This window comes from Gavia stellata, chromosome 13 (assembly GCF_030936135.1).
Source record: "Gavia stellata isolate bGavSte3 chromosome 13, bGavSte3.hap2, whole genome shotgun sequence".
NCBI lineage: Eukaryota > Metazoa > Chordata > Aves > Gaviiformes > Gaviidae > Gavia > Gavia stellata.
Genome location: NC_082606.1, coordinates 23,052,822 through 23,066,385, shown reverse-complemented (window position 1 = coordinate 23,066,385; position 13,564 = coordinate 23,052,822). Strand labels below are relative to the sequence as shown.

Here is a 13,564-nt window from a genome sequence, read left to right as displayed (position 1 = left end):
TAATCCTCAACAGGTTTCTGGGGCTCTTAAAATTATTGAAACGGAGGAGACGGGAGATGCAACCTCTTTGTGAAAGGCACATTTTCTTATCTACTACCAGCTGGGTCCAATCGTCACCAGGGATGGCTGCAACAAAGGTGCTAAAAGGCTCTTTCACAGGCACTGCTGCTCCGCCGGGGCTTCTGCGGATAAAGAAGAGCTTTGATGGGAAAGAAAAAACCACAAAAACCCACCCTGAACAAGAGGGCTATAACAGCCCAGCCAAATAAAGTTACTGTCATAATCAAATGCTGTCAATCACAATGAAAATCCAATTAAAAATCTTTCAGTGCGGCCCTCTTAAGTAGAAAAATGTCCCCTATTTATATGCGTTTTTGTCAACCGCACAAATTAGAAAGTAGTATTAATTGATTTTTTTACTACTTCAGGCCCTGATCCTCCAGCTGAATTTCTGCGGATGCAAGAATCAACCGGCACAAATCTGATTAAGGGATTTGAGGCATAATGCACACAGGTCACTAGGAAGCCAGATCCGTATCTCCTGCTTTATACTCCGCTTATTCATAGGCAATTACTACTCTTATTTAATACTGCAGGAGCGTCTTGAGGTGCTAATCAGAATACAGACCCACAAGTAGCTGGTACTACAGAACGGCAGCAATTTTAATCCACACAGTGCGGTTGAATCAATTGAAAAACCCAGTTTGATTGTACAAATAAATATCGCACGTGGAGTTCAACAGCAGCCTGTTAGAGCAAATTCCTTGACAAATTTGGAACGAACAGGAAGGACAATGCTCTGGGAATTGAAGATACAGCTCTTATTTTGGAACTGTTAACAGATTTTTTTTTTTTTTTTATTTTAAATAAATAGGTAAGGAAGACAGCTGACATAAAAATATCAACAAGACAAATGCAGAACTTCTCAATGTCTCATAATTGAAAGATTTGCAGTTCTGCTCCCCAAATGAGCGAGATGTAAATATTTGCCTCTGTGTCTGGAGAACTACAGACCAACCAGAAGTGCCAAAGGAAACATTTGCTCAAGTTAAACTGCAAAGCCCAGGAGACTCAAGTAACCAAAAATGTTAACGGTATCACTCTAAGCCGTTGCCAATTTGGTTTTGTCCAATTTCCTTAGATTTCCAATGCTTCTTCGAGCCAACTCAAGTTGTTTCTTCCCACATTTCACTGGAAAGTGCTAGGATATTGCGCGGCTTTAGGGCGTGTTAGAAAGTCCGATGCCCACATTTTCTGTAAAAAGTCGGTGGTGGTATGAGCAATGGGGCTGGAGAAGACAGTGAATGAACAGAACACCTTCAAACTCCTAACGCTCGGAGTTAACCTTGTCACAATCTTAGTCGTCTGTAATTGCTGGATTTAGTGACACTGGTATAATGTATTTCTCCATTTTGATAGCTGATTTCTCAAGTGACAAAGAAGAGCAAATCATACCCCAAAGGACAGAGACCGCTTTTTTTTTTTGGAAAGAGAGAGGGGGAAAGATCCACAACCCACCTTTCCCCATTTCAGCTGAGCAACCCAGCTACCTAAAAGAATACATTGTTTTTTTCTCCAACTCCGGAGCTACCCTGCATCCCGAGCCCTAACGTGAAATCCTAGCATCGATGAAGTCAATAATACATTTTGACATCGCCTCCAATGTATCTGGGATTTGATCGCGAACTCCTTGTCCACTGTATGTCTGAATTGATAAACTGAAGATACGGTTTGATATTTATCCTATTTACAACAGCTAAAATACTTGGCTCTGTACTTCTTTCCTTGGGAAATCGGGAGAGAGCCCCTTCCTTCACATCTGGCACGTGTTTTGGTGTCTGTCAGAATTTCTGCTTGTCATGGGGCCAGTCACTGGGATCATTGTGACAGAGGAGAGTCTTAATGTTTGCAAACAAAGCTATCCATCACAGGTTCAATCATGGACAATTTTACGCTGGACAATACATCGCTGATAGGAGATCCTGCACTGGCTCAGGGGAAAAACCAAACCCAATGCCTGTGCGTAGCCAAAGAGGGAGAATTCTTGGCTCACTGCGATGCTGCAACAATGCATAAACATCTAGATAGATGCAGACAGAAAACATTTATCTGTAAAGCTGTCTTCAAAAGATTTACAGGACGTGTTTGTGAAAAGCAAGGCGCAGGCAGCCCTCCGGTCTTTTGAGAAAGTTAACACCATCAAAAACCGCAACCTCTACAGCCGCCTCAGCTCCTCGGTCAGTGCTGCCACTGCTACGACGCAAAGCCAGATGAGCTGCTGGGGGAAATCCCTTTTCCAGGCAAACCTAAGTGGCAGCAGTTTATTGGCTTTATTCTGAGGGTTTATATGAAAATCCAGGCAGGATTATGCTGATCCTCCATTTGTTTGTTTAAACCACAGAAGTATTTCCTAAGGGCTACAAACAGTGGTTTAACAACAAGTTGTGGTAAGTTTAGGTCTACCTGGTAAGAAGCTCTACTGTCCAGACCCTCTAGAATATGGCTACTTAAAATACAGCTACTTAAAAGCTTCTCATTTTTAATGGCCTATACTTGTTGGAGATGGAGGGGACTGGCCAGACAGAATCCCTTTTTGAGCATCTGTGTTATCCTGACTTTAAGAAAACACATTTAAATATACAACCAAACAATCTCTCTGAAAAAATGCCCATACTAGCTAATGAGATCGGGGTGCCTGGTCTAAACACCATTCCTGCAGTGGAGACGGGGATCACTGAATGCACGGAAGGGGAAATTTCAAATTTGCACTTGGCATTAAAATAAAAAAACCGAGGAAGAACATGTTTTTCAGCAGGCCAGTGGTTTTAACGTGGATGGTACCCAGTTTATCATACAATCTTCTGAATTAATAAAACACCAACATAAAAAGCATCGATAATTTAAATTTAAAAGGGAGAAAACCGGGAAGTTGTGTTTCAAATTTGGAGACCTGAACAAAAATTCGAAGATCTGTGCAAAAATAATCAAGTGCAGAAGCCGACTATATCCTTGGCCACAAGCGTGGCCTCCCCCTGCCCAATACTTTCCTTGAGAAATCCAAGCAGCATCCTAAAGGCTCTACTTCTAGGCATCCATGGCAAAGCATAAAGGAGTAACTGCTACATGCTCGGCTTTTGGTATTTCAAATACGATTTAAGTAAATCGCTTTCGTTTAAATAGCCGTACGTAGCACGGTGAAGTCCAATGCTGTACTAACAAAAAACTCAACAAGAGACTTCAACAATTCTGCTGGCTTTCGGAAAAGCGCATACAATCTGCAAAATAAAAGGCCAGGCTTCCAGCTAAAGAAGAGATTTTAAACAATTACCAAAGCAGGATAGTGATATCATAAAGGCAATTTCCGCGCTAGCTTGTTTTCTGAAACTCTCTTTGCCTCTGAACAGCTAGAACAGATAATAACTATTAGTAAATCAAACTCCTGCAATATCCAGCTGTGTCTCACACATTTACATACAGATAGAATGGGTATATGTTTTTAATATGTATGCGATACGTACTTTTACCACAGCTGAAGTGCGTGCTACAAAGGAGGAGGAGAATGGGAATGGAATCAGCATGAGATAATAAAGTGGCCTAGATAAAGTATTAGCCAGCGATTGATCTCAAACAGGGGATGTTGCTTCTCTCTGACCTGATTACTTACTATGCATAGATTCCATTAAATAGAGCTTAGAATGGAAAGCTTCTGAAAAATACCGTAAATGCAGTCAGATCTACAGCTTCCCGAGCCAAACCAGCCCGCGGATGCCTACCCGCACACGCGGGAGTTTAAACCTTACCCGGACCGTCACGTCGCACTCACTACATGTACGTGTGTGTCTGCGCTTCCCTGGGAGCCAGGCTTGCGATGCCAAACTCCGCATTCTAAACGAAAGCAGGAAGTTCACGGGAGAAAAAAATAAATAAAGTGATCTTCATACGGAAGACCTGTTAGGATTTTCCTTTTCTTGTTGGAAGGGGAGAGGAGAGAGGCAGAGGAACACGCTAAGATGTTGTGCAGACTTCCCTGGTCCTGAAAGAGGCGTATGTCCAATTTAATCGACTGTATGCCTTTCTCTTCGTAAGAGGGAACAAACTGGAGACAAAAGAGCAGACACTGTAAGCACAAGGTTCAGAAGAACCACCGGTGAATTATAAAGACTGTTCCTTTCCCTGGATGGACAATTTTCCCTTTGCTTGGTGAAATCACTTTCTTCCACTCCCGTGGAACAAGTCCGTTAATTTCAAAGACCTCGAAACAATTAAATTGTTGATTATGCACGCACAGAGAAACCAATGTTATATCTTGTTTTGTGGATGGGCACATGGAAGAAAGGGCTTAGCGACCGAGTGTAAAGACGGAACCTGATTTATGCCAGCTGTTATGGAAATTTGGTGTTCGCTCGCACAAGAATATCCACGGTACGAGACAGCCTGCCTTTATCCAGGAATTTCACCCAGCCTTGGCTTTGGCCCGATTTCCCGACAAAACGTGCATAGTGACTTTTACAAAAAAGGGCTTCCTACCGTGATAGACAGGGTAAATCCACCCCTGATGTAACCCCGTGACTTCACGGGAGTTGCCAATCTGGCACTCCAGGTATTGTTAGCTGGCTCTTAAAATGCATTTAACAATTCGCCGATTATCAGGAGAGTAGAAAAAGATTGATGTTCTGCTCCCTTCATTTTGCTTTCAGTCTTTAATTATACTAAATTGGTTACAAAATAGTACGGTTAATGTCCATAGGGGAGAAAGCCTGCACTCCGCTGTTTTGTCTGAAGCTAACGATGATTACATGTTACACCTTTCAGCTTTGCTAGTGCATCTCTTCTAAATAAAAAAAAAACACAACCAAACCCAAACCCAACAAACAAGGTGAAATCCTGCTCTCGTTTCAACCAACGGTAAGCTGACCTTGACAAGTCCAGGATTTCACTGATAGTATCAGCATCACTCTACCCACTCCGATAGTTAACACGGAGATATCCGTCAGAATTACGACGGAGGTTTCAGAAAGGGATACGCGGAATTAGAAAGGATATCATGGTCAGCAGTTCTAGAAATCAGAGGGTATTTAACAGCTTTTGCTCCAGCCCTGTTTTCCAACAAAGTAGGGTAATGTATTTACACATCTGTATATATGCTTGTGTGTAGACAGACATATTACCTGTGCGCGCGTACATATGCTAACGTATACGTGCATATGAGTTTCATAAAGTGCCCCTTGACAAGACCGGGTAAGTGGAAGAACGTAAAGGGCTTGACTGGCGAGCGACCACCGAGGTAACCGCCAGGCTGCTGCCGAAAAGCACGGGGTGCTCCGAGCCTGTCGGGCTGGAGGGGGGATTCAGGGCAGCTTAGGAGGGTCAGCCACGCCGCAGGCGAGGACTGGGTCACTTCTTTATTTTGGCAGCAGTCTACTCCATGCTTTAGTACTTGTTGTTGCAAGTTCATTTATAATTGAATAGAAAGTAGCGTAAGGGGAAAAATGCATTAAACAAAAGATTTTGTTTAAAAAGTAGGAAGGCTGCTTTTTTTTTTTTTTCCTGAGCTGCTATAATTTTAAAGTTATTTTACAAAATACCTCCTTAAAAGGGGACTAGCACACTCCAGGGCATGTAGTTGTAAAGATAAATCTGTGCACTTCCCTGGTACTGCAGGCACTCACCCTTTGGCCTCGTTTTTATGACTCTACACCCTGGAGTGGTGTTATTGCTTACAAACGTACATATATACTTATGGGGGTATGTGCGATCTGCAGATGTTTTATTTATAAGTGGCAGGCCTATTGCATCACTGAAACACGCATTTACAAACAGATATAGGTTTTATGAAACCCTATTCCATTGTTTTAATAGCTAAGCTATCCAGCCATAGCATAATAGTGCACAAGGTAAATGTGTCTACATCTCTAGAACCTGTTCCAAGTTTTCTCAGATGTGACTAACTGCAAGAATTTTCCAACCGTCAGAAGTTAATAAAAAAGACAAAATAAGGCAGCGTAAGCCTTTCGTACGAGACACGCGCCACCACAAAGAGGAGGGGCTCTGATAAACTTTAAGGCTTCATTTTACCAAGGTATTTAAGCAGGTGCCTAACTTCAAACGTAGATCTATTAAGTTAACATCCTTAAAATTAGATTCACAGTTAAATAACTAACCAGGATCTAAATTGAGACTAGTCTGGATTGCGAGATACCTGCCCCAGGGCATCTTCAGAGATTAGCCTTTAACTAGAGAATAGCTGCAATAGAAAACACTTGTTTATTCTACGCGGGGTTTGCAGCATGTGAGCAAGAAATGAGGTGATGCAAACGTGTCCTTATCTTGTTAAAATCTGCTAAAATTATTCGTAGGTATTTAACGCACAGAAAATAAATGATGATGGTTTTACATAAACCTCCAAGTTCCAGGAAACATAGCATATAAAGAAAAGTAATGAAACATTAAAAAATCAAAGATATTTGATACGAGTCAGAGGGACTACAACTCTTATCTACTGCGTAAGTTACTGTAAATATTTGTAACAATTGTTTGAGACCGTATTTTTCTAGCTGCTTAAAACCAGTCAAAACAGCACTCTGCCCTAAAAGCCCAGCCACAAGGGACCAGCTTGAGAGCAGGCACCCTATTATTGCCTTACTGAAAAAATGACAATTGCAAGCCAAAGAAGTGCTCTCTGAGCTCAGGTTCCAACACCGAGACCCCTTCTACTGACAGACCAAAGCCACGTATTAACGCAATCTTCTGTAGCCAATCTCATTTCATTTTACATTCATGTAAGTGAGAAGAGTAGCTCCCGCATTTCATTAAAAATACAGTATTTTGACCATATCCTCTGTTTTCAATCTTCAGGTTTTGAAAGGTTCAAACTGGCAAATTATGCCAAAGACTGACCTACATTAAGCTGTAATCCCCGGACATACAAACTGGAGAAACTGCGTATTAAGCATCAAAACGGTTTTGACTGAAACTTGATAGGGGCTGCGAAAGTTCCGTATTAACTCCCCAAATCACCGGTGAAGCTTTGGCCACGGTGAAGGTAAGAGCAAAATACCCATTAGCCTCAGGGGAAGCAGAATTCCACCTTTGGTTTGGTGTGCTCTCTGTAAATACGGACAGAAGCCAGAAAGAGTTCAGATTTACATCTCCACATACTGAAAAACGCAGAAAAAAATGAATACAATTCTATACACATGAATAAAGAGTATTCTTTATATACTCATATACATATCTCGTTATATAAAGAGTATTCTGTATATATTCAAATACATACTGAGGGGCTGTGAAGTTTTACTTACCATTAAATCTTCAGGCGCTGGCCTTTCCTTTGGTTGCTTTTTCATGCTATGTGTCATAAAACAAAATGTTCATATATAAACAACCGCTCATTTATTCTACTTGCTTAAATATTGACGATATCCTCTGTTAACACAGAGTGAAGAATTTCAAGGTATTTCTTAACTTTACCACGCGCCGATGGAAGACAGGGCTCCTAACAGCGGCCAAAATGTTAATGGATTTCTTCCCTCCCTCCCTTACGGGACGTAGTGGTCTACACCGTTTGTAACCGTGAAAGGGTTTAAATACAGAGATCATTGAAAAGCAGTCAGCTCAGAAGGCACAGTAAGTTGAGTCTCATTTTGCAGGGATTATTACATAGCTCGACACAAAGTATTATACAAACAGGTGGGAAATTCAACTCTACCACTAAACAGCTTCAGGAGAGCGCACAATACCCTGGGGTTTCTACCTTCATTTTTTCACATTTATTTCCATTACGCTGCAGGGTGATAGTTCATTACGCAGCATTAACCTGTTTATAAGATCATGTTTCTCATCCAAATAGTCCTAGTTTTCCGTGCAACAAGTGCAATTAGCTCCTGAAGGCTGCGCTTAGCTGCATGAAGGAACACAATAACGTGGCACGGAGGTGACCGTCAGGAGCTGCCTACTGACTAATTGGATTACATCCAAACAGCCAGCGTTTATGGCGTAATTGGCATAAAGTCATAAAGTCTGACACGCCGTTCGCTTGACATCTCTAATACTTATTAGGAATCGATCGCTTAAGTAGTATATAGTTCCTTCTCCGTTGCTTTGTGTCAACGGCAATGCCTCCTGCTAAAAGGTACGGCCAACATAACGCTCTACCTAAAATATTAGATGATCTGTGCTGTACGTCGGAGGTATTACCGACACAATTTACCTTCCCGACAAATGACTACAAGCACCTCAAATAACGCAGGCACTAGCAAGTCACGCAAGCTGTCTGACGAGTAGGTTGCTAGCAGTTCTAATCTGACAGTCCAAAGTAGCTGCGTCCCCGGGGAAAACAAGGCTATTAGCCACCATCAGTTATGCTTCAGTTTGACATCTGTGGAAATTTTAACACAGGTTATCCCTCCCTCTGCCTCAATGAGAATTTTTTTTAAACAGTCTGTCATCAATTTATTTGCAAGGATGAAAAGCAGAGACCTCCACACTCATCAGTTAAGTTACGCTGCGGAATCCTCCAAATAGCGTTGTTCTTTGTAAACTGAAACTATTGAAAACGGAGGCCCGCGTTACACAAACTTTAATTATTTAGTTACTTTAATTAAGCGATAATCAGGCTGCTTTTTGTGTCGGTATTATTTGTTACATACTATGTCAGCCCTGAGGGGTACTTTCTCCTATATTATGCATGCAAAATCCAATTTTATTTGGACGACTTTTGCAGCGGCCCGGGCACAGAGACCCTGAAAGCGCTGCGAAGCCCGACCTATAGATTTGCGTGGGGCCAAGGGCTTCGAGCACCTCGGTTTTGCCGAGGATGCGGCCCCGAAGCAGGACCCCCCCTCGGCTGCAGCTCGCAGGGGCACACGCCGAGATGGCTCCAGCTGATTTAGCCCAGCTGAGCATCCAGCCCTGGAAACGCGCGTTCGCAGAAGGGATGCTTCTCCATCAGACACAGCGTTTTTGTACAGATTTCAAGCTTGTTTCTACTGCCATACATAAATGACTGCCCTTTTTCTTTTTTTTTGGGGGGGGGGAGAGGAATGAGACAGTTAAAAAAAAGATTTTTCCCTTCACTGTGTTTCTTTAGGACAGCTTACCCCCACGATTTTTATTCTCTAGTCACTCACAAAGTGTACTCTTTCTTCTACAAATTCCTCCTCTCCCCAATTCTCCTTTAATTTAAAAGGTTTTCAATGAACTATTCAGTTTTAAGGAAAGAAAATATACCCAGTGGCGTGTTTTAAAATACGACTCTCAGTAAAAATTACTTACTGAAAAGCCAATGAATTAATCAAGGCTGCTCGCCTTTCTAAATGTTGAGGCAATTTTATACGCAGTATTTTAAAACGCCCTGAATAATGACATTATACGCACGAGTCTTTGCGGCCTCTTTACCCCCCCGGTGAATTCTTAGGGAGTCCGGGAGCACGAGACTGCACCCACATTCAGGGCAGGTTTATTAAAACAGCAAACCCCCTTGTAAGTACTTTTACGACCCTTTGTGTAAATAACGTTTACATAATTTAAACAGTTTGCTTAGCTTTGCTGCCCCATCTGCCCAAGGCCCCCAAGTCCCTCTTCTCTCAGAAAGGATGCAAGGAAAGCCATAAGGTCTCGCGGAGCCGCCGAGTTAATGGCATGTATCATTTACATTGAGGGCATGGCACGTTTGCAAACCGAGCTTACCATTGAGTGATGAAGTGTACAAATGGCTCAGAGAACTCCCCGGCTGGAAGGACGGGCGATTCCTGGGATTGGATTGAAACAAGAAGCGGAGTCAGAAGGAGAGAAGAGAATTTTTTTTTTTTTTTTTGAGGGAGAGTAATATAAAAGCGACAACAAAACAAACCAAGGGAAAAAAAAAAAAAAAAAGAAGCGACAAAGCCCCCTTTTCACACAGAGAATTTGAGGGAGAAAGGTAGAAATTCTTCTGAGAACGTGTTATAAAACACTGATTTTCAACTAATGAGTATTACACAATGGGTAAAAACATGTGGAAAGACACTGAGGGGAGGTGAAAAAAGGACAATGATAGCCACAGGGTAAAAAGGAAGGTAGGGAAAGTGTAAATGAGAAATTAATGATTATTTAAGTAACACACAAATGGTCTTGTAATTAACAAAGAGCTGTGAAATTATTCTTGTGTTGACCTTTGTTTCTTTCACTGCATTTGCTATTTATTTACACTCATGTTTATTTACACTTATTCATTTTAGAGGCTGTCCTCATGCGCTGTCTGTTCTAGATTTAAAAGGCGAGAGAATTTTTAAGAGGGAAAAAATGCAGGATTTACCAGTCTCATGGTAGAAAATAACCACCCGGTATTTATGAAAGAAAAAAAAAAAAAAATCAAGAGCACAAGGGGAAAAAAAAATTACAAACAGGGAACAAACACCACCACCATTTGCAAAGAAGGGCTTTACGAATTTAGGAGTTTTTCCAAGAATGACAGAGAGCTCCACTGTGTTTATAGTGTAACAGCTCAGGATGTAATGAAATTACACTGCAGAGTACTTTAACAGTGTCATCTCATTAGACCTACAGTTGGAACAAGAGAGCCACATAAAACAGGCAGCTGCAAATGACTCCATTCTCATCTATTCTCATTTGCTATTAAAAATACCTTTCGGCGGCTTTTTTCCTCCCTGACATCCCTACACAAAGTACCCTGCAAAGTATGATACATGCACCTATTTAAATTAACAAAGGAATGACTTATTTTAATCTCACTGTGCTTTGGAGTGCTTTGGCCATTTGGATGAGCAATATATCATTACATACAACCTTCCAGCGCTGCAGGCAAGAAACTCAGAGCGTGCAGCATTTGGTGGGAGCCAAACAATTTCTCTAGCACACAACTGTGTCAAATGCATGCATGTATTCATTATTGAGAACGCGAGGAAATAGCTTTGATGTAGTGGAAAAAAGAAGATGATAAAAGCACCTCTGCAATGTGTGTGCCATTATCAATGGTGGCAGATAGACACAACTGCAGAGCCTCCTATGTGATTAGTAAATATACATATAATTGCTGTGGCCAATTATCAGAAAAATGAGATCGGTAATTACAAGACAGAAAATTAACTAGAACTCTTATTAAGGCTTTGTTTCCAATTCAAACAATTGGAAACTGCTGGAAAATACAATTAAATCAAAAGTAACTGAAGAGTAAAAGGAGAAGCCAAAATTGCTTTACAATTTTCAAAGACTTCTATTAAATACAAGGAGTGTTTGATATAACATGCCCAAATTCTCTTTGAACTTAGACCGGGTGAGGGAGAGGTTATTGTTTCTAAACTTATAAACGACATCAATATAGGAAGGTTTCCACTGGAGAGTGGAAGGAGCACGAGGAAATAAGCAGTGCAATTAAACTTTCTCCACTTCAAAGAACCGCGCACGAAAATTATTCACATTTAATACAGAAAATGCAGAGCAAAATGTCAGGCTTGCTCACTGAGCGTGGCGCCCAGCTGGTTTTGCCTCTCCCCATCATTCCCCCTTGTCCAGCAGAGCCTGCCCGGGCTCCCACCTGAAGTGGCAAAAGCCGCTTTCCCGGTGGGACAGGCTCAAAGCGGAGCAGGCGAAATACTCCGGGCACATATTACAGACCGTTTTGAAAACTACAGGGCGAAGCGATCAGAGCCCATTCCCCAGGGAACTGGCTCTGCCCAGCAATCTACCCTCGCTGTTCGTTTTAAGATGCAAGTGAGGAGCTTGTTCCAGGCGCCCCACAAACGGAGCTGCCGGCTGGGATCAGCCCCTGCCGTGGGATAGGGATACGGATATGGACAGGGATACGGCACTCCACGCTGATTTGGTAGGTGAGAATTTCTGAAATCAGAAAGAGATGACGGACCCATAAACGAGTCAAACTTCATTATGAGAGGGGAGGAGAAGCTGATGAACTGCCCTGAAGCCACCAGCGTTTCACTTTGGCTATCCCAGGCTGAGGCGGCGGCAGGGTTCCTGCAGGCAAGGGCAGGAGTTGGTGTTAGCGTCTTGACCACGCAGCTCCGGTACTGCGGCGCAGCCGGAAGACAAGGTGCTCCTGCATAAGCACGCAAGAAAATTTCACCTGGATGAAAGTAAAACGCTAGGGTTTTTGGGGCACGTCTTTCTGTAAAATGTAGGTATCTCAACCCCATGCAGGCCTACTCCCTTCTGCTGTAGACCTGTCAGTCATGGCCATGCCTGGGTTGGTTTGCTCTCAGCTCACGAAGAGGTTCTCTGTGGGTGTGGGGGGAGATGAACACAAACTGGGTGTCAGTATGAAAACCAGACGCTTTAATACAGTCTTCCCAAGGACTTTAGAGTGGGCACCCCCACGTTTATTGGCTATTTGCCTGACAAATTGAAAGCCTTTGGGGAGAGCACACGAATCTCGGGGAAATACTCGCTGGCAAGTGCGTGTGAGGGCAAAAAGATCAGTGCAGATAAAAACTTTAATCTCGCTCCTGTACTTATGAGCCAATGGTTACTTCACAGCGTAGGTAAGATAGGGGAGAAGGAGGCAGGTTTTGGTTTTAGCTGAACCAGGAAAATACGGACCCTCAACTGCTTCCAAAGGTGAATACTGAAAAGCTGCCTCGAATGCTGCATTCTACCTTAGAAAGAGAAACCATCCATTCAGCATCTGCCCAGGGAAACCAATGACCAAAATATTTCAATTTCTAGTATTGTTCTATGCAAGACCATTCGAGTAGGAGAAAGGCGAGAGTGTTTTGTAGTTAGAGCTATTTCTAATGAAAGAAAGTGCTGCTATTGCTACCTAATTTGAGCAATCACAATGCCATCGTATCAGGTACAAAGCAAAAATTTCCAAAACTACACAAAGGAAATACATCCTATACTGCATCCTGAAGTTCCCTGGACTTTGGCTGACACTCAAAGAGATATTGAGGAATATGAGGAAATAAAGCAAAGCTACCCATGGCTCTACCAAGTCTACGCCGTCTGTGTGGTGCAATACAGTCACATTTGATGTAACCATAGGGAACGGGCCAGCTGCACTCTGATGACCCGCCTGATTTTACCCGCCCGCACAACGAAATCGTACTATAGAGGCAAAAAAAGTAGAAACCCAAGATTTTAAAGGAGTGAGGAATAGGTATACTCATTTTAAACTGGGACACGGGTCTTTCATTTTCGTTAAATACCGTGTCTTTTAACCAGTATCACGAAGACCTATATACTGGGGATGCTGCTAAAACGGCAGTAAAGACACAAATGGTTGTAAGGGTCGATGTACCATTGGCCTCTTACATTCCCAGGCAGCTTATTCCCCAGACCGGCTATTTCCCCAAGCATCCAAGCAACATTTCCGTAACTGGGATCTGCTGCAGGAGAAGACGAGATCAACCTCTGATTTCTCAAAACCAGCCGAACTGTGCACACACAGTGAGAACGGGGAAGGGCAATAGGAAGAAAGTTTGAGTGATGCCTTTGCCTTGTGAATAATGAACAGTTCAAGAAGGTCAACCCATTACAACTGAAACCGTTTAATTATTAATTATGCACAATCTATGAGCAAAAGGACAAGTTCAGAATGTTTAATGTGTGG

The 13,564-nt window shown here is 42.4% G+C and overlaps 1 protein-coding gene across 3 annotated transcripts in view; it reads right to left on the bottom strand.

The window, feature by feature from the left end:
* Nucleotides 1-13,564, bottom strand: part of MAP2K5 (mitogen-activated protein kinase kinase 5) — a 140,546-nt gene that overhangs the window by 15,683 nt on the left and 111,299 nt on the right. For all 3 annotated transcript variants that reach the window (XM_059823742.1, XM_059823743.1, XM_059823744.1), the window contains 2 exons: nucleotides 9,688-9,749; nucleotides 7,302-7,347 (listed from right to left, as the gene is read on the bottom strand). In XM_059823742.1, coding sequence (XP_059679725.1) covers nucleotides 7,302-7,347; nucleotides 9,688-9,749 — 108 coding nt within the window. The remainder of the gene's footprint in view (nucleotides 1-7,301; nucleotides 7,348-9,687; nucleotides 9,750-13,564) is intronic.